At 41.5% G+C, this 22,697-nt stretch overlaps 1 protein-coding gene across 1 annotated transcript in view; it reads right to left on the bottom strand.

Annotated features, from left to right (window-relative positions):
* Nucleotides 1-431: 431 nt before the first annotated feature.
* The window catches only part of LOC120554772 (NACHT, LRR and PYD domains-containing protein 3-like), a 36,839-nt gene continuing 14,573 nt past the window's right edge, over nt 432-22,697 (bottom strand). The window contains exons 8-20 of the mRNA XM_039793801.1: nt 22,519-22,692; nt 21,310-21,483; nt 20,827-21,000; nt 20,252-20,298; nt 19,624-20,128; nt 8,322-8,567; nt 6,801-6,851; nt 6,503-6,651; nt 6,330-6,377; nt 5,591-5,674; nt 4,617-4,660; nt 3,828-3,917; nt 432-482 (exon numbers count right to left, since the gene is read on the bottom strand). Of these exons, the coding sequence (XP_039649735.1) occupies nt 432-482; nt 3,828-3,917; nt 4,617-4,660; nt 5,591-5,674; nt 6,330-6,377; nt 6,503-6,651; nt 6,801-6,851; nt 8,322-8,567; nt 19,624-20,128; nt 20,252-20,298; nt 20,827-21,000; nt 21,310-21,483; nt 22,519-22,692 (1,837 nt within the window). The remainder of the gene's footprint in view (nt 483-3,827; nt 3,918-4,616; nt 4,661-5,590; nt 5,675-6,329; nt 6,378-6,502; nt 6,652-6,800; nt 6,852-8,321; nt 8,568-19,623; nt 20,129-20,251; nt 20,299-20,826; nt 21,001-21,309; nt 21,484-22,518; nt 22,693-22,697) is intronic.

Below are 22,697 nucleotides of genomic sequence, written 5' to 3'. Positions count from 1 at the left end.
GTAATGACCCTCATCATCAGAGCAGCCCAGCCTCCAGGACTGATCATTACCTCCAAACAAACAGTCACTGTATCCTCTCCTGCTGATTCCTCTGTAACTCACTGCTACACCAACCCTTCCTCTCACCTCAACCTCCCAGTAACAGCGACCAGTCAGACCATCTCTACACAGCAGCTGCCACCAGTAGTCAAACCTCTCTGGATGATCAGGATATGGCTGATCCTCCTCCACTAATGTCACCTTCCTGTTGTTGTCAGACAGTTTGAGGTTTCTGTTCACTGTGTTTGTGTCCAGTGTGAGTTCACAGGAATCTGATGGAGAGAAGGAGACACAACACAGCTGCAGTTATTAACCAATCAGCACTTTGATGATGACATCAGAGGGTTGAATGAGTGATGTTACAGTTTTAATGAATGAAATTAAAAACAGACTTACATCTCCATGGACCTGGTGTCAAATATCTGACTCCAGCAGGCTCCACCCTGAAAGAAGGAGAGGGGAGGGGGGGCATTACATCACTATCACACACACAGCTTCATCTGATCTAATGTAGGGTTGTAATTTAATCATTTTATATTCATATTTGCTGTCAATCAATTAAAATATTTAATTCAGTTTAATTTTCTGTCCAATCATAAGAGAAGTTATCTCAGGACACTTTCCAGATAGAGGAGGTCTAAGTCAGGATTTTATTTCACAGAACGCACAACAACCGTCTGCCCTCTAAAGCTGTTTACTACTTTTATATTTTTAAAACATAGGTTTATATTTTAATTAGTTTTACAATCGAAATCTAAGTTTTCCCAAACAATAACTCCCTTTTCCTGGTTATGCCTGAGGGTTTGACTAATACCTGGAACAATCATTCCCATCCTATAAGGTTCTTATGCAATGCAAACGTTGTTCACTCCTCCAGGAAATAGAATGGACCTTAGATATGACTTGCCTCCCTTAGCAACGGGAGATGTGTATAGCCCGCTCAGCTACAAGTCAGAAAGCTAACCGTATGCTAGCAAGATCTGAAGTCAATAACATTGTGTACAGTTGGCAATCAGTAAAGATTATTTGACAGTATGTTGAACAACAATACAAGCTAGATATCAGGCATGTCATTGTCCCCAAAACAATATAACAACTTTAACAAACGATTTTATCCGTAATGTGTAACGTTACTGTCAGCCGTAGCCTGAAGTAGCGACCTCAACGGTGAATGGGATGTGAGATAACGTTATTCGCTGTGAAACAAAGTCAGTTCAGAGGGCCAGTGTAACTTACTTACTGCAGCGTGTGTGTTAGCGCCATCCTGTGGTGTTCAGAGGACAAGACACTGAAGCAAATCACAGTGTTGGAAATAACAGATTCACATTTCCTTTTTGTTTTTAATGTAGCGCATTCATTTAGAACAGTAAACAGACAGTTTCACCAGAACTCCCTTAGTATGGGTCCTACATCACCTTTTTATAGACACCCGGCAGCCAATCAGAATCGAATATTCACCCAGACCATGGTATAATGATGAATAAATCACACTTACAGAGCTTTGTTGGAGGGAGGGTAATGAAGAAGACAGATAATGATTGTCTTTATATGTTAAGTCTGGACTTTTGGTGATAGAGAATATAAAACATGTTAAAATTCTTGCTATATTATTCTAAACAAGTTGGAAACTTTGGATAACTAATTGTGACTGAATGAGGAGTAAAAAGACATCCAGTATTCAAATTAACAGAAGATTTAAAAAAATATAAGGTTCTCAATCTCAGCCATAGTTCATACTTCTTGCTTTACGACATATTATGAATAAGAACAAAATGCTTTGGAAAAATCAAATATTTCCGAATTGTTAAATTTTAAAACCTGATGTGTGAAGTGTGGTTTAAATTTAATAAAGCTTAAAGTTTAGAGAAATATCATATACGAAGACAAATAATTATTGTGTTTATATGTTGAGTCTGGACTTTTGGTGATACAGTATATGGCGCCTGAGCAACCACGTGCAGCTCCTGGCCAATAAGGTGGGTGGGAGTCGGCCGCGGGAGGACTTCACTACACATGAACAGCCAATTAGGTACAGGCGTGTGGTTGTTGCTCTCTGTGTGTGTGTGTGTAGTAATTTTTCAGCAGCTAGAAGACAATGGCGAGCACTTGATCACACGTTTTTAGTAAATATCGGCCAATAATGATCTGTGGTTGATCAATTGGGGCACCCCTTGTTCTTTCAAATGTTTTGTAATGTTGCTGACGTTATAAAGTAACTGAAGCTGACTTACTCTGCCATTGGATCTCCTCTGAAAGCTAGTGGTGAGCCCTTTGACTGTCTCCTCCTAATGAGCAAAGAGCTGGGTCCAGGTTCAGCTTCAAATTCAGGTCCAGGTCCAGGTTCCTTGACGGTCCTGTTAGAAAGAGAGGAAGACCACCAGAGAGGTAAATCCACTTTTTAATCTCCAGAAACAGAAGCTGCTGCAGAAACTAGAAGCTATCAACCAGAAAATAAAGTCTGGAGCTCTTCACTGAATGCTTTCTGCTCTCTGCTCATCCTGTTCTATCATTCATGAAATAACAGGAACATTATAATATAACATATTACATACATCTCACAGATATGTATTGATATCACACACAGAGCAATATAGGCTAAGCCAATCTCCTGTCTAAAACACTTCTCATATGTCTTGGGAGTCAAACTGTGAAGAAATAAACATACTATACTTACACAGTTGACAAAATATCTAAATTATTTTCAAAAACAGTCCAGATGCTTTTGCCTTCATGACATTCACTTATTTCAATACTCAAAATAATGTAATTTTTATTGATATCACACACACACAGCAATGCTACACAAGCATTTGTGTCATCCAGTACAAAAATAAACATTATGAACATTATAACTCATATAAAACGACAAACTATTTACATTTCTTCAGAAAAGGCCCAAATGTATCCCAAATATCTAAATAGTGATGCCATTCTTCTCTGTAGAACGGTAACAGATGATCTTTGATCACATTAGACATGCAGGCACTGGAGTGTCTGTGGTGTCTCTTTAGCCCCTAGAGGAGGTTTTCTATCCAGCCTGGAACTTGTGCCTTTTTTCGGGGTCGTCGAGCAATAAATCCAAACTCTTACATCCAAGATTTATCCACTTGGTGTCTCATATAAAGGACATTAGCACTTGATCACATGTTTTTAGTAAATATCGGCCAATAATGATCGGAGGTTGATCAATCGGGGCACCCCTTGTTCTTTCAAATGTTTTGTAATGTTGCTGACGTTATAAAGTAACTGAAGCTGACTTACTCTGCCGTTGGATCTCCTGTGAAAGCTAGTGGTGAGCCCTTTGACTGTCTCCTCCTAATGAGCAAAGAGCTGGGTCCAGGTTCAGGTTCAGGTTCCCTGACGGTACTGTTAGAAAGAGAGGAAGACCACCAGAGAGAGAAATTTACTTTTTAATCTCCAGAAACAGAAGCTGCTGGAGAAACTAGAAGCTATCAACCAGAAAATAAAGTCTGAAGCTCTTCACTGAATGCTTTCTGCTCTCTGCTCATCCTGTTCTATCATTCATTGTCTTTCTGAAACAACAGGAACATTATAATAGAACATATTACATACATCTCACAGATAAGTATTGATATCACACACATAGCAATATAATCTAAGCCAATCTCCTGTCTAAAACACTTCCCATATGTCTTTGGAGTTAAACTTCACATTTTTTTGTAAATATCGGCCAATAATGATCGGAGGTTGATCAATTGTGGCACCCCTTGTTCTTTCAAATGTTTTGTAATGTTGCTGACGTTATAAAGTAATTTAAGCTGACTTACTCTTGCTTCGAACCCAAATGTCTTCTGAAAGATGGTGATGAGCTCATTAACATGGGCCTCGCCCTCGTTTGACTCATAACCCTTTGCATCCTGTCAGAAAGAGAGGAAGACCAATAGAGAGACAAATTTGTAAAATGTAATCCTTTTGTCCTCCTTAGCCTTAACACTTTGCAATGATAACATTCTCCCGCTTTTAGCGATTAACAAAATGCTGAAATATATATATTTTTTAGATCAATTTTTTATTGTTTTTAAATTTTTAACACACTGAACAGACAAATACAATTTAACAAGAACAAAAACCCTCTCCCATCCCCACCCTCCTGAAATATATTTTAAAGTATGTCAGTGAGCCTCCATCTTGTCTTTAATCATCTTATTTTACATTCAAATACATTATATGCATTATGAACAAAGAACCGTCATTGTTTCCAAGCAATGCAGTGCTGAGTTAGCTAGCTAGCTAACATTAGCATGTTCTTGTCTAGGAGCAAACATAGCTAGCTAGGTGTTTATGTTGTCAACATTTAGTTGTGAATGGGGGCCTCCCACACTGCTTGATCCACGCCTGGCATTTCTTCGCTTGGGTTTTAGGTTTTGGGAAGGGAAAAACTTCCACCACCCCGTCCAAACTTTTAGGATACCAGGTATCAGATTTGCACAATCCATCTGCACAACGCTTCACGCCTAGTTACGGTTGCTGAGCCACGATTGGCCTGTGGCGGTTTTCAGGCATGGCTTAGCGAAGGTTCAATTCACATGAAATCAATTAGTGCCAAATTTCGGTACCTGAAAGCCTGTAAGCGCAAGCTTCTCTGTCTCTCTCTTCAAAACTTCACGCAGAAAGAGTTTACCACATTATAATATAAAGGCAAGATCGCTGTGAGTAAATGTTAAACGTGCGTTATATTAGCCGCAGACGACCTGTTGCACGCAAATGTGACGTCATGGGAGCGCCGTAACTGTTTATACTCGCGCATGGTGGTCGCGACACTAGCTGCAGTCTTCTCCTGAACAGATGTGGTGTTAATGAGGAAAGGCTACCGACTTTGCTCTTTCTACGGACTAGAAGAAGAAGAAAAAGGTAAACGAAGGCAGAACTGGCAGCACCATTGACGTAAATGCTTTGATTTGATTGGATGAGCTACTTGGTGGGATCAAGCCTTTCATTCACCATAAAAGAACTCATCTTAAAGTTTACAAGAGAGACTTTCATGCTGCTAGAAGGTTTCAATGAGCATTAGAGGCAGCATTACATGGACGTAGGAAAATGAAGACCTGTTTAAAATGTTGTAAGACTTAGAACACAATACTTCAGCAAATTAAAGTCTTTTTAAGGTCTTAAATTTAGATTCTGAAATGTAAGACTTTTTAACACCCCGCAGACACCCTGTTTAACAGTAGCCCAATCCTGCGGGAAAACCACAGACCTGGCAACCCTGGTGACGACTCTTCAACTATCGTTTAGTTTGAAGTAGCGTGCGTGCGCCTGAGCAACCACGTGCAGCTCTTGGCCAATAAGGTGGGTGCGAGTCGGCCGCTGGAGGACTTCACTACACATGAACAGCCAATTAGGCACAGGCATGTCGTTGTTGCTCTCGGCGTGTGTAGTAATTTTTCGGCATTAATGCTTAGCACTTGATCACACGTTTTTAGTAAATATCGGCTGATAATGATCGGTGGTTGATCAATCGGGGCACCGCTTGTTCTTTCAAATGTTTTGTAATGTTGCTGACATTATAAAGTAACTAAAGCTTACTTACTCCATCTGTCCAGATCCACTGAAAGATATGGGTGGGTACGTGAACCGGTCACTCCAACTGACAGGTTCAGGTTCTTTGAAGGTCCTATTAGAAAGAGAGGAAGACCACCAGAGAGAGAAATTTACTTTTTAATCTTCAGAAACAGAAGCCAAAAACGTGCACATATATGCAGGGTTTTAAACGGGAAAATCTGCTAATGATAGACTAATTTCCCATAGCAAGTACGAGTATGCCCTTGTCTTTTTCTTCCGGGGCCTCACGTTCAATGTCACAAACGCACCAAAAACAGGTATTGTTAACTTTTCCTGCTACAGCTTATAGAGTGCACAACTGCAAACTCTGCTGTACCGATCTTATTTTACATCCATGTGCTGTATATTCACTTGATATCTTGGCTACTAAACTTAAAACTCTCCTCTGCTCAGGCTAGCTCGCTCTCTCTGTAGTCACCGTCACTCTCTCAATTAGGCACAGGTGTGTGGTTGTTGCTCTCTGTGTGTGTGTAGTAATTTTTCGGCGACTAGAATACATTAATGCCGAGCACTTGATCACGTTTTTAGTAAATATCGGCCGATAATGATCGGAGGTTGATCAATCGGGGCACCCCTTGTTCTTTCAAATGTTTTGTAATGTTGCTGACGTTATAAAGTAATTTAAGCTGACTTACTCTTACTTTGTATCTACTCTGAAATATAGCAATGGGGCAATTGACCCATCGTCACTCTTCATAGACACATACCTGCGTTCAGGTTCAGGTTCAAGTCCAGCTCCAGGTGCCATGGATGCCCTGTTAGAAAGAGAGGAAGCACCACCCCGCAGACACCCTGGTTAAACGTAGCCCAATCTCACGGGAAAACCACAGACCTGGCAACCCTGGTGATGACTCTTCAACTATAGTTTTGTTTGAAGTACCGTGCGTGCGCCTGAGCAACCACACGCAGCTCCTGGCCAATAAGTTAGGTGGGAGTCGGCCGCTGGAGGACTTCACTACACATGAACAGCCAATTAGGCACAGGCGTGTGGTTGTTGCTCTCACCATGTGTGTAGTAATTTTTCGGCGGCTAGAAGACATTAATGCCGAGCAGTTGATCACACGTTTTTAGTAAATATCGGCCGATAATGATCGGAGGTTGATCAATCGGGGCAGCCCTTGTTCTTTCAAATGTTTTGTAATGTTGCTGACGTTATAAAGTAACTGAAGCTGACTTACCCATACAGGCCACTGTGCCAGCTGGGTTCAGGTTCAGGTCCTTTGAAGGTCCTATTAGAAAGAGAGGAAGACCACCAGAGAGAGAAATGTGTAAAATGTAATCCTTCTGTCCTCCTATAGGTCCAAAACTTAATTATGAGAATTAATTAATCTCAACAATGACTACGTTTACATGCAGCCAATAACCCGTTCAAAACCGGAATATTAGCAATAACCCGGTCGCGCACGGCCATGTAAACACCGGCAAAAACCCGAATATGCTACCTGGGTTACCCCTTTTCTAGCCCGAAATTTTGGTCATGTAAACGCGTATCGGCATATCCCATCACAAGGAACACTGATTTGTGTTCTGCGCATGTTCTATTCGCAAGGAATCTTGGTCTTTTGAGTAGAGGAACTTCTTGTTGCGCCAGAAAACATAGTTATAATAATAATTATATACTATAATAATATAGTTATATATATGTCAATGCAGAAAACCTGCGCGCAGTATACCGGAAGTAAACAAGAAGTAGATGTAAACGTGGCGAGACGCAGCACAGCACCACACTTTTTGGGAGCAAGGAGGAAACCAGTTTCTTTATTAGTGTGGTGAAAACCATGAATATAATGTCTTTTGTTGACGACAGAAAGTACCGAGATAGTGAGATTTATAAGAAGGTGTCCGAAAAGTTATTGCGTCTTAAGGTTGTCCGTAGGCTACGTCCAGACGCTAACCGTGCGTCGCCGTTTACATATCGGGATATCGCCATTTGATTACAAATTCCACGTATACAGGAGTAACTCTCTCTGCCCACACATGTAAACAGGTTATTCCGAATGTTTCAGAAACTCGAATAGTGACCTTAACCCGACCATAACCCGAAAATTGACAGATTGTAAACGTAGTCATTTATAAATAAACTAAATCAGGAGGAAGTAGAGCGGGGGTTAGGAGATACAAGCAGTATCTCCCTTCTGTCATCATGGTAAAGATCTCTGGTTAATGATAGACGAGGTAACTAGAGTTGAGCCGGTCCGGTCCAGTTTGATTTGAAGCTAACCGGTTGTTTATTAGAGGTCTGACCAGATCTTGTGGGTCAATATTAAAACGTGATGATATTTCTCATTGAGGTTACACGTTGATAAAGTCACGGTGAGTCACGGCAATGCCGTTACATTTCTGAGACAGACACCACAGTGTTCTCTGTGCCCTGGTGACTGACTGACAGGCTGGAGGTTGTAGGGCAAGGCAACTTCATTTCTATATCTCTCTCATCTTATTTTTCGACATTGCTGGCTGCTCTTCCTCTGTAGCCTCTTCTGCAACTAAAAACAAAACTACCACCTTCTGCTACTGGAGCTAAAACTCTTGAGTAGACCGAGAATGTTTTTGTATAAGTAAGTGCAAATGTAGTAGTGTATATGTAACCTCAAGAGTTCAGCAGGACGACTGGAAACACAGAGACTCTCTACAAGATGACCAACCACCCAATGAGACAACACTACTTCCTGTTTGCTGGAGGTTTCACAACAACTCACCTCAATCTTCTCCTCTCCATTTCCAGTCTCCTCATCTTCATTTCCAGTCTCCTCTTCTCCATTTCCAGTCCCCTCATCTCCATTTCAATTCTCCTCTCCTCCCTTTCCATTCGCTCCGTCTCACTTTTCTCCATTCTAAATCGCCCTTTCAGGTCGACTTGTTTTTGTGATGGCTTCATGGACCGGTCACTCATCATGGACACACAGCTGGGTTCAGGTTCAGCAGGATCAGGTCTCTGATTGGTCCTGATAGAAAGAGGGGAAGACCACCAGAGAGGTAAATTCACTTTTTATTTATTTATAGATCAACTTTTTATTGTTTTTTTAATGCAAACATACAGAACAGAGAAATACAAACTGAACAAGAACAACAACATTCTCCCACCCCCCACCCTCTGCGGTCCCAAGGAAAAAACTACAACAAAAAAACAGAAATCCCACCTTGCCAAGTCACTCTCCTCCCGTTTTTGTCACCAAGCCTGATATTTGTGCTGCTGTACTTTGCCATAGGTCTATAGTCGATGACTTGGCTTTGTTAATCCTTGCTCAAGCATAACTACTGTATGTCCAGAAAATATGCCAACCACTGTTTTAAATACAGCGTATGTGGGAGGGGAGCCAGGGCTGAGCTATCATTTTCTTGGTCGCAGTTGAGCCGGCTAGCCAAACTTTTCTTTTGTCTTCCAACCAGAGCTGTATAGTAATGAAGTAGAACTACTTCACTACTCTACTTAAGCACTAAAAGGCTGTAGCTGTACTCTACTGGAGTATTATTTTTTTTCTCCTACTTCCAATTTTACTTGAGCACATATTTTTGATGAGTTTAATACTTTTACTCCAATACATTTTTTATGTGCTGCATAATGATTTCCTCACACTACGGAGACTGTTTAGGTTACAGTGTGGGTGTGTGTACGTTAGTTACGTTTTTTAATTACGTAATTTACATAAGAAATCACCAAGATCGAAATTACAGTCGCCCGTTCAGAAGTCAGAGAGTTTGTACTCTTTCTATTTAGCTATTGTTGCAGCAGAGTAATCTATTCCTGAGTTGTGTCAGTCTGCAGTGAGTCCTGCATATTAACCGTTTGACCCTGCAATGTGAAGCTGCTAGTTTATCTGGATGTTGCTAGCTTAATAACTTTCCTGTACATCACACATGTTACTAGCTAGTGTGTGATACGTTTTTGGGGCTTTAATTGTTACTGTGCTGGAGAGGATTTTCATTTTACTTCCACAGTGTGATAATTGTAAATTTTATTTCAGTATTTGTTAATATTTGTTATTTTTTATATATATTATATTTAATATTTGTTAAAATATTTAACATTTAACTTTGGCTACAGCCTTGGCTAAACATTTGATATAATTAATATGATATTCAAACTTTTGACTGCTTTCTTTAATAACTAAATAACAATACTTGTACTTACTTGGGTAGTACATTTTAAAATAAACTACTTGCAATACTCAAGTACAAAAAATTTTGAATACTTTATTACTTCTACTTAAGTGTTGTGCTTAAAGAGCACTTCAGCTTCTACTCAAGTCACTTTTTTGATAGAGCACTTGTACTTTTACTCCAGTATGGGTCTCTAGTACTTTATACACGTCTGTACCCAAGCAGGTGTAATTTAGAGTCATCATTAATTAACAAAACAATCGCGTCAGTAGGAATTCGACATCCTATCACATCAGATATTATTGATTCTGATGTTGTTTTATTCCAGAACTCATGCACCTGTTCACACTCCCAGATCATGTGCAGGAAAGTTCCAGTAAATTCAGTTTTTAGACTCCATAAACAGAAGCTGCTGGATAAACTAGAAGCTATCAAGCAGAAAATAAAGTCTGAAGCTCTTCACTGAATGATTTCTGTTCTCTGCTCATCCTGTTTTATCATACACTGTCTTTCTGAGAGAACGGGAACATTATAAAGACTCCAGGACTAAAGCCCCTGACACACCAACCCGACAGTCGACCGTCGGCAGTGAAGCCAGTGTGACTGATCTTCGTTCAGAATCCGATCTCGTATCGTACTGAGATAGTTCACCGAAACGTGTTTCTGAAAACATTTCAAGAGAGAAATAGGCCGTGCAGTTGCTGAATCTGTCTTCATTTCAGATCGACAAAGGTCAGTTTGAAAGAATGTTAAAATGTCTCTCCTTCAGCTACAGAGTGAGACCTCTCAACTTCTGTAACTGCTCAGTCAACCTGATCTCACAGTACAATGGGCACGGACCCTTAACTCAAAATCCGTGGCAGTTTCACGGAATTGCAACAAAATCCGTTGAAATGTCACGGAATAATTCCGTTAAATGAACACGGATCGCCAACGGATCGCCAACGGATCGCCGACGGATCGCCGACGGATCGCCAACGGATCGCCAACGGATCGCAAGGATGCCAACGGATCGCCAACGGATCGCCAAATTCCGTGATGGGCCCACGGAAGAATTCCGTGTAATGAACACGGATCGCCGAAAACGAAATACGGGCTTACGTGACACGCGGATCGCCGAAAAAAAAACGGTGGGTGGGCTTACGGTTCCGTGCCACACGCGGGACACGCTTAAAAAAAATAAAAACACAACAACTGACAAACGCCACACGCGGGACGCGAACTCAGCTCTCCTGAGTGAAAGTCCTGTGTTTTACCCATCCACCACCCCAACCAACCTCCTTACGTGGAATTACGGCCTTACATACTACTCACTACCGTGCCACGTCATCTTCTCATTGACTTTACATTGGCGTTGTTTTCCGTGGTGGCCACACGAAATTTTCACACATTCTGTACCACCACCACGGAATGAGCTGTTACCAGTCCGTGCCCATTTTACGGAATTCAGTGAGACCAGGCTGGCTCAGTAGCTAGGTAAGGACTACATGAGCTAGCTAGCTGTTTCTCCAACTTCGGCCTGGACAAGGCAGGATTAGCCGGGAGACTTTGCCTGGAATACCTGCAGAACAGGGACATGGAAGTAGTTCTATACAATTTGTTTTGTACATTAAAGGAACACACCGACTTATTGGGAATTTAGCTTATTCACCGTAACCCCCAGAGTTAGACAAGTCGATACATACCCTTCTCATCTCTGTGCGTGCTGTAATGCTGTCTGACGGCTCCAGCGGCACAGGCCAGCACAGATCCTGCAGGTAACTGGTTCCAACTAGCCTACTGCTCCGAATAAGTGACAAAATAACGCCAACATGTTCCTATTTACATGTTGTGATTGGTAGAGTCACAGCGTGTACAAAAAAACAACGTAACATGAGACACAGCCGTCTTCTAACTGTAAACAAACCGGGAACTATATTCTCAGGCGGAAGAATATAGTACTTGGGCGGAGTGATATGCTCGCAGCAAGCCTGCCTGAGAATATAGTTCCCGGTTTGTTTACTGTTAGAAGACGGATTTTCTACGCGCTGTGATTATATTGACAAAATGTAAATAAGGAACTTGGTTATTTGCTTGCTGTCACAATTAAGAGCAGTAGGCTGGTAATAACTAATGCTGGAGCCGTCAGACAGCGTTACAGCACGCACGGAGATGAGAAGGGTATGTATCGACTTGTCTTACTCTGGGGGTTACGGTGAATAAGCTAAATTCCCAAAAGGTGAATTTGTGTGTGTTGTAGCAGTGTTTGTACATACAACATTGCAGAGCCAGAAACACACCCTGAAGAGCCGAAATACTAATGTGTTGTTAAAGTATCAAACAGCAACTTACAGTTCCTTCAAAAGGTCAGAAGAGTTGACAGAGAATCTCAGGTGATCTCAGGTGAATTGTTTTATCAGATGCGTCAAAGCTCCACCTGTCAGGAAGCAGATTTTCACAATAAGAGCTTTGTTTCTTCTCTCTGTGTAACTGCGGTTGTTGTTGTCAGTGTGTGTTTGTTCTTCCTTTGTCCCTTGAATGCAACACGAGAAACATTCCACATGTCGAGTTCCAACATGTTTAAAATGTTTAAAATGAACAAACTTTATCGTTAAAACAAACTTTATCGTTAAAACAAACTTTATCGTTAAAACAAATGCAGTGATGCAGTGGAAGAAGTACTCCAAAGTATTAATACTACATGGTGAAAATACTCTGTTCAACGTCCTGCTCTGTTACTAAATTTACTTGATGTAGAAGTAGCAGTGAGAGAGCTGATTCTCTGGAACATTACATCATGTTTTACTGCTAATTCATACTTTGTGTGTAAACTGTGAATGTGCAGAGTAAGACGCTGTCAGATACATGGAGGACAATAACAAGTACAACACTCTCTCTGCTTGCTGTTCTCTGGACTTCAACAGAGAAAACCTCAGCAGAGAACTCCACATTACAGACAGCACATTGAGGGCTGGGAGCCAAAGGGGCATCCCTGAACTCAACACAATATGAAAAGGAAAAAGTTAAAGACTTACAGACTTGACTGCTCTGATTGGAGGGTTTCTCATGCTGCAGCTGGTCCTGGAAGACCTCTGGGACGCTCAAGATATCTTATCGCGCGTGTCGACTGAAACCTTTGTCTCTGACAGCAAAACAAACCTGTTACAGCTTCATCAGGAGGAGGAGGAGGAGGAGGAGGAAATAATCATGTAGAACTAGGGCTGGGCGATATGGTTGAAAACTGTATCACGATATACGTTTTTCATATCGGTCGATATCGATAATTATTGATATTTTTATGACCTATTTAAAATAAGGACCGGGAGAAAAATATATTAAATTTAAACATTTTTATTTTAAACTTAACCCTGCTCTGATTATAATCCCCTCAGTTATAAAAGCAGAAATGTCAACACAACCATGGAAGCACTCAAATAATTAAAATGTAAACAGGTCTAAAATCACAATGAACACTTAACAATTATCTCTTAACATTAAGGTGCAAAATTAAAGAATAAGTAAGAAATGCTTAATAAAGTGTCATAAAAGAGTGCAAAGTGTTAGCTAAATATAAGAAACCTGAGAAGGAACTATTTTCTGCAGGTTTAGTGCTAGGTTGGTAACCTGGCTTCTGGACAGCGCTCAGCACGTCTGCCTCCGTTATTTCTTTGTAGCGTTTAGTAAGGCGCTGATGCAGAGTACCTCTCCATGGCGGTCTGCTGCTTGTAGCGTTTAGTAAGGCGCTGATGCAGAGTACCTCTCCATGGCGGTCGGCTGCTTGTAGTGTTTAGTAAGGCTGATGCAGAGTACCTCTCCATGGCGGTCTGCTGCTTGTAGCGTCGTATAAGGCGCTGATGCAGAGTACCTCTCCATGGCGGTCTGCTGCTTGTAGCGTTTAGTAAAGGCTGGGATAGAGTACCTCTCCATGGTGGTCTGCTGCTTGTGGCGTTTAGTAAAGCGCTGATGCAGAGTACCTCTCCATGGCGGTCTGCTGCTTGTAGCGTTTAGTAAGGCGCTGATGCAGAGACTACCTCTCCATGGCAGTCGGCTGCTTGTAGCGTTTAGTAAGGCGCTGATGCAGAGTACCTCTCCATGGCAGTCGGCTGCTTGTAGTGTTTAGTAAAAGCTGATGCAGAGTACCTCTCCATGGTGGTCTGCTGCTTGTAGTGTTTAGTAAAGGCGCTGATGCAGAGTACCTCTCCATGGCGGTGTGCCTTGCTTAGCGTTTAGTAAAGCGCTGATGCAGAGTACCTCTCCGTGGCGGTCTGCTGCTTGTAGCGTTTAGTAAGGCGCTGATGCAGAGTACCTCTCCGTGGCGGTCTGCTGCTTGTAGCGTTTAGTAAGGCGCTGATGCAGAGTACCTCTCCGTGGCGGTCTGCTGCTTGAGCGTTTAGTAAGGTGCTGATGCAGAGTACCTCTCCATGGTGGTCTGCTGCTTGTAGTGTTTAGTAAGGCGCTGATGCAGAGTACCTCTCCATGGTGGTCTGCTGCTTGTAGTGTTTAGTAAGGGCGCTGATGCAGGTACCTCTCCATGGCAGTCGGCTGCGCGTGACGTTTAGTAAGGCGCTGATGCAGAGTACCTCTCCATGGCGGTCGGCTGCTTGTGCGTTTAGTAAAGGCGCTGATGCAGAAGTACCTCTCCGTGGCGGTCTGCTGCTTGTAGCGTTTAGTAAAGAGGCTGGTGCGAGTACCTCTCCGTGGCGGTCTGCTGCTTGTAGCGTTTAGTAAAGAGCGCTGATGCGAGAGTACCTCTCCGTGGCGGTCTGCTGCTTGTAGCGTTTAGTAAGGTGCTGATGCAGAGTACCTCTCCATGGCGGTCTGCTGCTTGTAGTGTTTAGTAAGGCGCTGATGCAGAGTACCTCTCCATGGCGGTCTGCTGCTTGTAGCGTTTAGTAAGGCGCTGATCCAACAGAACAAACGATAATAATCAGCTGATTAAAAGCGCTAACTTATGGGACAGAAGGGGCGCTGTCCTCCCCGGCAGCTCGCCATCTGATCAGCTGTTTGAAGTGTTGTGACTCCTGTCAGCCACCGGACACACACACTCCCTCCAGAACCAGATAGTTAAAGAACTACAGACACTGTCAGGACACACACACACACACAGAGACAGAGACAAAAACACACACACACACACACACACACACACACACACACACACACACACACACACTCCACTCAGACACTTCGCACACACACAACACACAACACACCACGCCCCTACTGACACACACTCAGACACACACACACATATATATATATACATACACAGAGAGACACACACACAAACACACACACACACACACACACACAGAGACACTACGCCCCCTACTGGGGACACACAGGAACAACAGACACTGTCAGACAGACACAGAGACACACACACACACACACACACACACACATACATACACACACACACACAGACATTGACTGACACACACACACACACACACACACACACACACACACACACACACACACACACACACACACACACACACAGGAACAATAGACACTGTCAGACACACACACACACACTACTACGTCCCCTAGTGGGGACACACAGGAACTTCAGACACTGTCAGGACTAGGGTTGGGTACCGAAACTCGGTGCCAATAGGGAACCGGTGCCGACGTAAACGGTAGTAACGAGACCGAATAAGAACGAAAATTTCGGTGCCTCATTTCGGTGCTTGACTTTACACTACACCTGACAGCATGTAACGTTAGCCTACCTTTAGCTAGCAGCTGGATTAAACACCGGTAAAATGCTGACAGCTAACGTTAAACAGTGTAACGTGTGATTGTATTTCACTGTGGAGGACTTCAACAGCCGGGATGTAACAGTCTGCTCTGCAGCGCCAACAGCAGCCGTTATGCGATTCATAGATATACAGTAGTAGTACTAGTAGTACTAGTAGTACTATGTTTATATGGTGGAATGAAACAACAAGACGGTGACGTTCACTTGCAGCTGCAGTTGTCGAATTAAACAACACAGATGGTGCGTTCACTTGCGCGCTGCCGTTTCGGTCGTAAACAACACAGACGGTGCATTCACTTAAAACAGGTAGCCTCGTTGCATTCACAGTAATTGTAAAATACCCCTTTTCCCCATCTGGGGTTCAACAGCAATTTACTGGTGAAATAACTTATTGTCATTGTTATAGTTATTACATTATTATTAAATCTTTAATTTTGACCATGTCCTTAGCAATAAACAAGTCACTGACTGTTGTTTACTACCCTTATTTTTTTTTTTTACTTTATTGAAAAGTACCGATTCAGGCACCGTTTAGGCACCGGAACCGTTTTAAAAGTATCGATTTAGCACCGGAACCGAAAAAAAACCAAACGATACCCAACCCTAGTCAGGACACTGACACTACGCCCCCTACATATATACACACACACACACACACACACACACAGGACAAACACACACTAACACTACGCCCCCCTATTGGGGACAAACAGAAACAACAGACACTGTTAGGAAACACACCCACACACACACACCCACACACAAAAATACACAAGACACTGGCGCCCCCTACTGGACACACACACACACACACACACACACATACAGACAGACACCAGACACAGACACACAGACACACACAGACACTACACCCCCTACTGGGGACACACAGAAACAACAGACACTGTCAGGACACACACACACACACACACACAGAGACAGAGACACACACAGACACACACAGAGACACAGACACAGAGACACACACACACACAGCTTCGTGGATTGTTGTTAGCAAAAAAGCAGAGGCGAGGATGCCTGTCGGGACTGTTAGCCCGGCTAAGTACACTACCACAAAGACCTCCACTGCACAGTGTGGATGACATGGAAGTCTGGCCGAGCTAGCTATCGGCAGTATCAAGACAAGTTAGGTGACAGTACAATATGAATTTGAAAACACATCTTGTTGTCACGTAAGAGCCCTGGTCATGTTGCACAGATATTTTAATTGCATTTTTTGTCTGCTAAGAAGCACAAAGGCACTCTTTAAAATATACCCCCCACAACTGACATTTTAGTAGGGCTGTGCTCGATTGAAGAAATTCTTAGTCAACTAACATTCAATTCAATTGTATCGACTAATCGATTAGTTGATTTAATCGACAGATCTGTGAATCTGAGTTTCTCCGCAAAGAGTCATGCAAAAAGCACCACTTTAATTCTTGTCTTTACCAGAGATGTGCTCGTAAGTTTCTTGGAAATAAGTCATTCAGCATGAAAAAAGCATCAAACATGACTAATGGAGTAAAGAGATCTAAGTTGACTAAGACCAAAGCAACCGATTAGTCGACTAATCCACTAAGAGGAAGCAGCCCTACATTTTAGCTAACTGGGAGCTCTGGCCATTAGCTGCAGCAACTCCAGTTTGCTAGCACCGATATTGGTCTTTTTTTTTTTTTATATCGTCAGTACTCAGACTTCTAGCGATCAAGATTAAGGTAAAAATCGGCCAGAGTTCTCCTTTAAGAAAGTTTTTGGATCATAGACTGTAAATATTACTATTATATTCATATATACAGTCTATGGTTTGGATGTTGTTAAACGTAACACTAAAATAATTAGAAAAAGATCCTGAACAGCAAACAAGTAGAAAGTACTCGATGTATCCACGCCCCCATCCTGGAGTTCACTGACTTTAAAAGTTAAACAGAAAGACCATAAACAAATGACAGGAACTTTATGCTTTTATTGTGAAAAGAGACAGAATTCAAAACAAAACATGACACAAGTTAACGGCATTTCTACAATTTCATGATCACAGTTTTCATCTTTAAAGGACTGGAAGTGGTGTTGTTTTCGTCAACGAAAATCATGACAAAATATGGTCGTCAACGAGCCTTTATCATGTGATGAAAATGAGATGAAACGCAACGTAAATGCTGGTCATGTGACGATGACTACAACTAAATATATAATGCAATATTGTTGATGAATAAAAATGAGACTAGATGTGGTTTACAAAATAAAAACTATGCTAAAAGTTTCATTGACCAAAACAAGACCAGACAAAATGTTATAACGTTATTTCATCTCTATTTGCAGTACTCAGACACACACACACACACACACACACACACGCGCACGAAACAACACACACACACACAGGAACAACAGACACTGTCAGACACAGAGAGAGACACACAGACACACACACACACACACACACACACACAGGAACAACAGAAACTGTCAGACACACAGAGAGACACACACACACACACACAGATGTCAACAAAACTTTATCACGTAACGAAAATGAGACGCAACGTAAATGCTGGTCATGTGACGATGACTATAACTAAATGTATAATGCAATATTGTTGACGAATAAAAACGAGACTAGATGTGGTTTACAAAATAAAAGCTATGCTAAAATATCTCTTCATTTTCATTGTCCAAAACGAGACCAGACGAAATGTTATAACGTTTTTTCGTCTCTATTTGCAGTATTTCTGTACCTGTGTCTTCCTTCAGGGGCATAGACAGTAAAGTTCAGGGGCTGCATCAGGACCGCCTAAGTCGAGGTTCCAAGCGAGCTGAGGCGATACCAAAAGGTGACGTGAAAGCGACAGACGGGGGTGTCTTGAACAAACTAGCCATTTAAAAAAATGTTGGGCTTTTCCGCTGTCACTACCCGATGTGAGTCGAGTGCAGATGTGGGTTGCGCATGCATCACTTTGCGACAAGTAGCTAGCCTACAATATACTGTCTATGGTTTTGAGCTAACGATGGCAATGAAACAATCCTAGATAGCTAAAACTAGTGCCCAACGTTTTTGAAATGACTGCTAGCTAAGATGTTAACGGCGTTTTGAGGTAACGTTAGCAATCAAGTAGCTACTGCTAGCTAGCTAAGAGTTAGCAATTCAAAACGTTTTAGAAATTATTTCCATCTTGTGTTATTGTAATGAAAGAGAAAAGTGACGTGTTATGCCGTAAACCGTTTAAATCTGAGCATGCGCGACTCACATCTGCACTCGACTCGCATCGGGCAGTGACACCGCCTTTAAATTTTTGACAGGAAAGCTAGGCGAGAAAGGGGAGAGAGGGGGGAAGACATGCAGGAAATTGTCACAGGTCGGATTCAAATTAAATTAAGTCCGACACAGAGAAAGGGACCGATGGCCAGGTAAATAAGTATAGGTATAAGCTAACAATAATATAATAAGTAGTGCTGTCAAACGATTAAAATATTTAATAGCGATTAATCACATTAAAGCCGTAGTTAACTCTTAATTAATCGCACATTTTTATCTATTCTAAATGTCCCTTGATTTCTTTTTGTCCCATTATTTTTTCTCATTTTAATGCTCTGATCAACATCATACAATACTTTTAAAAGGTCCTGAATATAGAAAATATATATATATATATATATATATATATATATATATATATATATATATATATATATATATATAAATATAAAACAATTAATATTTGATCTAAAAAAGAAGAAGCACAAAATGGCGAAAACAACCACTGGATGGGAAAAGGGTATTTTACAATAACTTTGAATGCACCACGAGGCTGGCGAGGCGAGCAACATAACAGTGCTAATCCTGTGATTTTTCCCCTGTGAGTTTTGGTTTTCTATTTTTGGACTTTGCCTTTTGCCTGCTTGCCTGTTTTTCTTGTGTTTTTGGATTCCTTTGTTGGTTTGCACCCTGCCTTTTTGTTCAATAAATCCTCAAATTCAACCTTTCGCCTGCCTGCCTGATCCCTGCATTTTGGGTCCTCTACCTCCCTGAATCGTTAGTTTATAACAATAACCTGAAATATTTGTAAGTGTGATCCTGTACAGACTCAACTGATCAGCAGTGAGAAACAGGAGGAGACTCTCCATCCTACACAGGACACAGAGACACTGAGGAACCATACCAGAACCAGAACCCAAACCCAGGATAAACAGGCTGAGTGAATGTGGTGTTGAAGGTATGGAGGTGGATCAGTGAGTCAGAGGAGACTGAGTAGAAGGACAGAGAGCCAGCAGGAACGTCCACAAACACTGCTACTCTATCAGAGTCAGAGGAGGAGGCGATGGATGTTCCTCTGTTATTGTGACTGACAGAATAACCATTATCAGAGCACCTCAGACTCCAGGACTGATCATTACCTCCTAACACACAGTCATCACTGTTTCCTCTCCTCCTGATTCCTCTGTAACTCACGGCTACATCAACCCTTCCTCTCCTCTCAACCTCCCAGTAACAGCGACCAGTCAGACCATCTCTGCACAGCAGCTGATGCCTGGAGTCAAACCTCTCTGGATGATCAGGATATGGCTGATTATCTAACACATATGTCAACTTCCTGTTGTCGTCAGACAGTTTGAGGTTTCTGTTCACTGTGTTTGTGTCGACTGTGAGTTCACAGGAATCTGACGGAGAGAACGAGACACAACACAGCTGCAGTTACTAACCAATCAGCACTTTGATGATGACATCAGAGGGTTGAATGAGTGATGTCACAGTTTGATGAATGAAATTAAAAACACACTTACACTTCCTCAGACCTGGTGTCAACCATCTGACTCCAGCAGGATCCACCCTGAAAGGAGGAGGAGGGTGGGGGTGGGGGCATTACATCACTCTCACACACACAGCTTCATTCTGATCAAATGTAGGGTTGGAATTTACTCATTTTATATTCATATTTGGGCTTCCAATCAATTAAAATATTTAATTCAGTTTAATTTCCTTTAAAGTGTCCAATCATAACAGAAGTTATCTCAGGACACTTTCCAGGTAGAGGAGCTCTAAGTCAGGATTTTATGTCTGCCGATAACAGTAGATTAATGCTTCATCCACACATTCTTCTCGTAGAAAGCACAATGCTTTGTGCTAACCTAGGCTAAACCTATCATGGACCTTTCTGTCGAGTTGAAATTGATTTGATCCCGGGAAAGAGGGGAAAAACAGGATGTTTCTTAAAACCAGGGACAGTTCTTTTAACATATAAAGATGTGTCCAAATTACATGAATTATTAACAAAAGAGTTATCATTCTAGTTCCTGGAGATGTTCTCCTTTAAAACTTCCTACACAAATATCTCCTTTTTGTTCATCAGTGGTTGTACCTGAGAGTGTCCAGTCTCCAGAGAGGATGCTTGAGTCCCGCTGACAGTAGCTTCACTCCTGCATCTCCTGGATGATTGTAGCTCAGGTTCAGCTCTCTCAGATGGGAGGGGTTTGAGCTCAGAGCTGAGACTAGAGAAGAACAGCCTTCCTCTGAGATCAGACATCCTGACAGACTGAAAACACACGGACAACACACAGGAACCCTCTGTCAACAGGTAGAGCCATGTTTTTGTTTTAGGTTTGTTTGCTGTCCGGGTACATTTTGGTCTAGTTTTAGAATACATCTTTAAAATCATCTGTGGTATTTAATTATTCAACAACAAAAGCAAATTATTAAAAATTCTCATGGAAAGTACTGATGCTATAAACTACTGCTGTAGTTTATTGTATCAGCAGACACAAAGCTACACGTTAGCTGTTTATCAACTAAAGTTAATCAGAGTTGAAATGGTCATCAGTTGAAAGGGTTAATGAATCCTGACCTGAGAGTCTCCAATGTGCAGTGTCGACTTTTCAGTCCAACAGAGATCAACTTCACTCCTGAATCCTGCAGGTTGTTGTTACTCAGGTCCAGCTCTCTCATACTAGAGGACTGGGAACTGAGAACTGAGGACAGCGCTGCACAGCTTCTCTCTGACAGGTTACAGTTACTCAGTCTGGAGAGATAACAGAAAGGAAAAGTAAAAGTATTTTAACTCATCAGACATCAGAGTATTTAATTATGAATAAATCACATTTACAAAGCTTTGTTGGTAATGACGAAGACAGATAACTATTGTGTTTATATGTTAAGTCTGGACTTTTGGTGATAGAGAATATAAAATCCCTTTTAAAAACATGTTAAAATTATAAGGACATCCATTATTCAAATTCACATAAGGTTTTAAAAAATTGGAAACATTCAAAGATTTCTGAATTGTTAAATTTTAGATCCTGACATGAGAAGGGCGGTTTTAAATTTAATAAAGCTTAAAGTTTAGAGAAATATCATATAAGAAAACATATAAGAATTGTGTTTATATGTTGAGTCTGGACTTTTGGTGATACAGTATATGAAATCCCTTCTCAGCATGTTTTAATATCTGTTGATCCAAACAGCTGATGTGATCCAAACAGCTGATGTGATCCAAACAGCTGATGAAAGCCAAACTATTCCAGTAACAGTTAACTCCAGAGTGTAAAAAAATTTTGTTTCATCCAATGATTCACTTCTCATCCTCTTCCAACCATTCATCAAAACTAAGTCCTCCATATAAATCAAAATAAACAACAAAATTATCCATTGCATGTTGTAGGCTAACATTACTGTTTTTTGATTCAGCCCTGGAAGTTTCAATGTTGCCCAGTAAATGGCGCAATAATATTTGATGTGATGCACCCGGTGTACTCAAATAGCTCTGGGTGTGCTGTCATGATGATTTGAGTATGTTCTAAATGTCTAGTTGACCAATCAGATTGTCTGGTTGGATCTACTTGTTGTATAATCAGGAAAAAACAAACATCTAGTAATCAAATTTATATTTTAGTCATATTAAAATATAAATATTTCTGGATCTCAGCCACAGTTCATATTTCATTCTTTATGAGGTGATTCTAAATCAGAATAAAATACTTTGGAAACATTCATGTTTTGAAAGTTTCCAAAGTATTTTTCATTACTGTGTTTTCAAAGAGTCTGTTCTTGATTTGACCTGAGAGTCTCCAGTGTGCAGTGAGGACTCTTCAGTCCAACAGAGATCAGCTTCCCTCCTGAATCCTGCAGGTTGTTGTTACTCAGGTCCAACTCTCTCAGACTAGAGGACTGGGAGCTGAGAACTGAGGACAGAGCTTCACAGCTTCTCTCTGACAGATTACAGCCACTCAGCCTGGA

Source organism: Perca fluviatilis, chromosome 24, assembly GCF_010015445.1.
Source record: "Perca fluviatilis chromosome 24, GENO_Pfluv_1.0, whole genome shotgun sequence".
NCBI classification, from domain to species: domain Eukaryota; kingdom Metazoa; phylum Chordata; class Actinopteri; order Perciformes; family Percidae; genus Perca; species Perca fluviatilis.
This window is presented reverse-complemented; position numbering and strand designations above follow the sequence as displayed.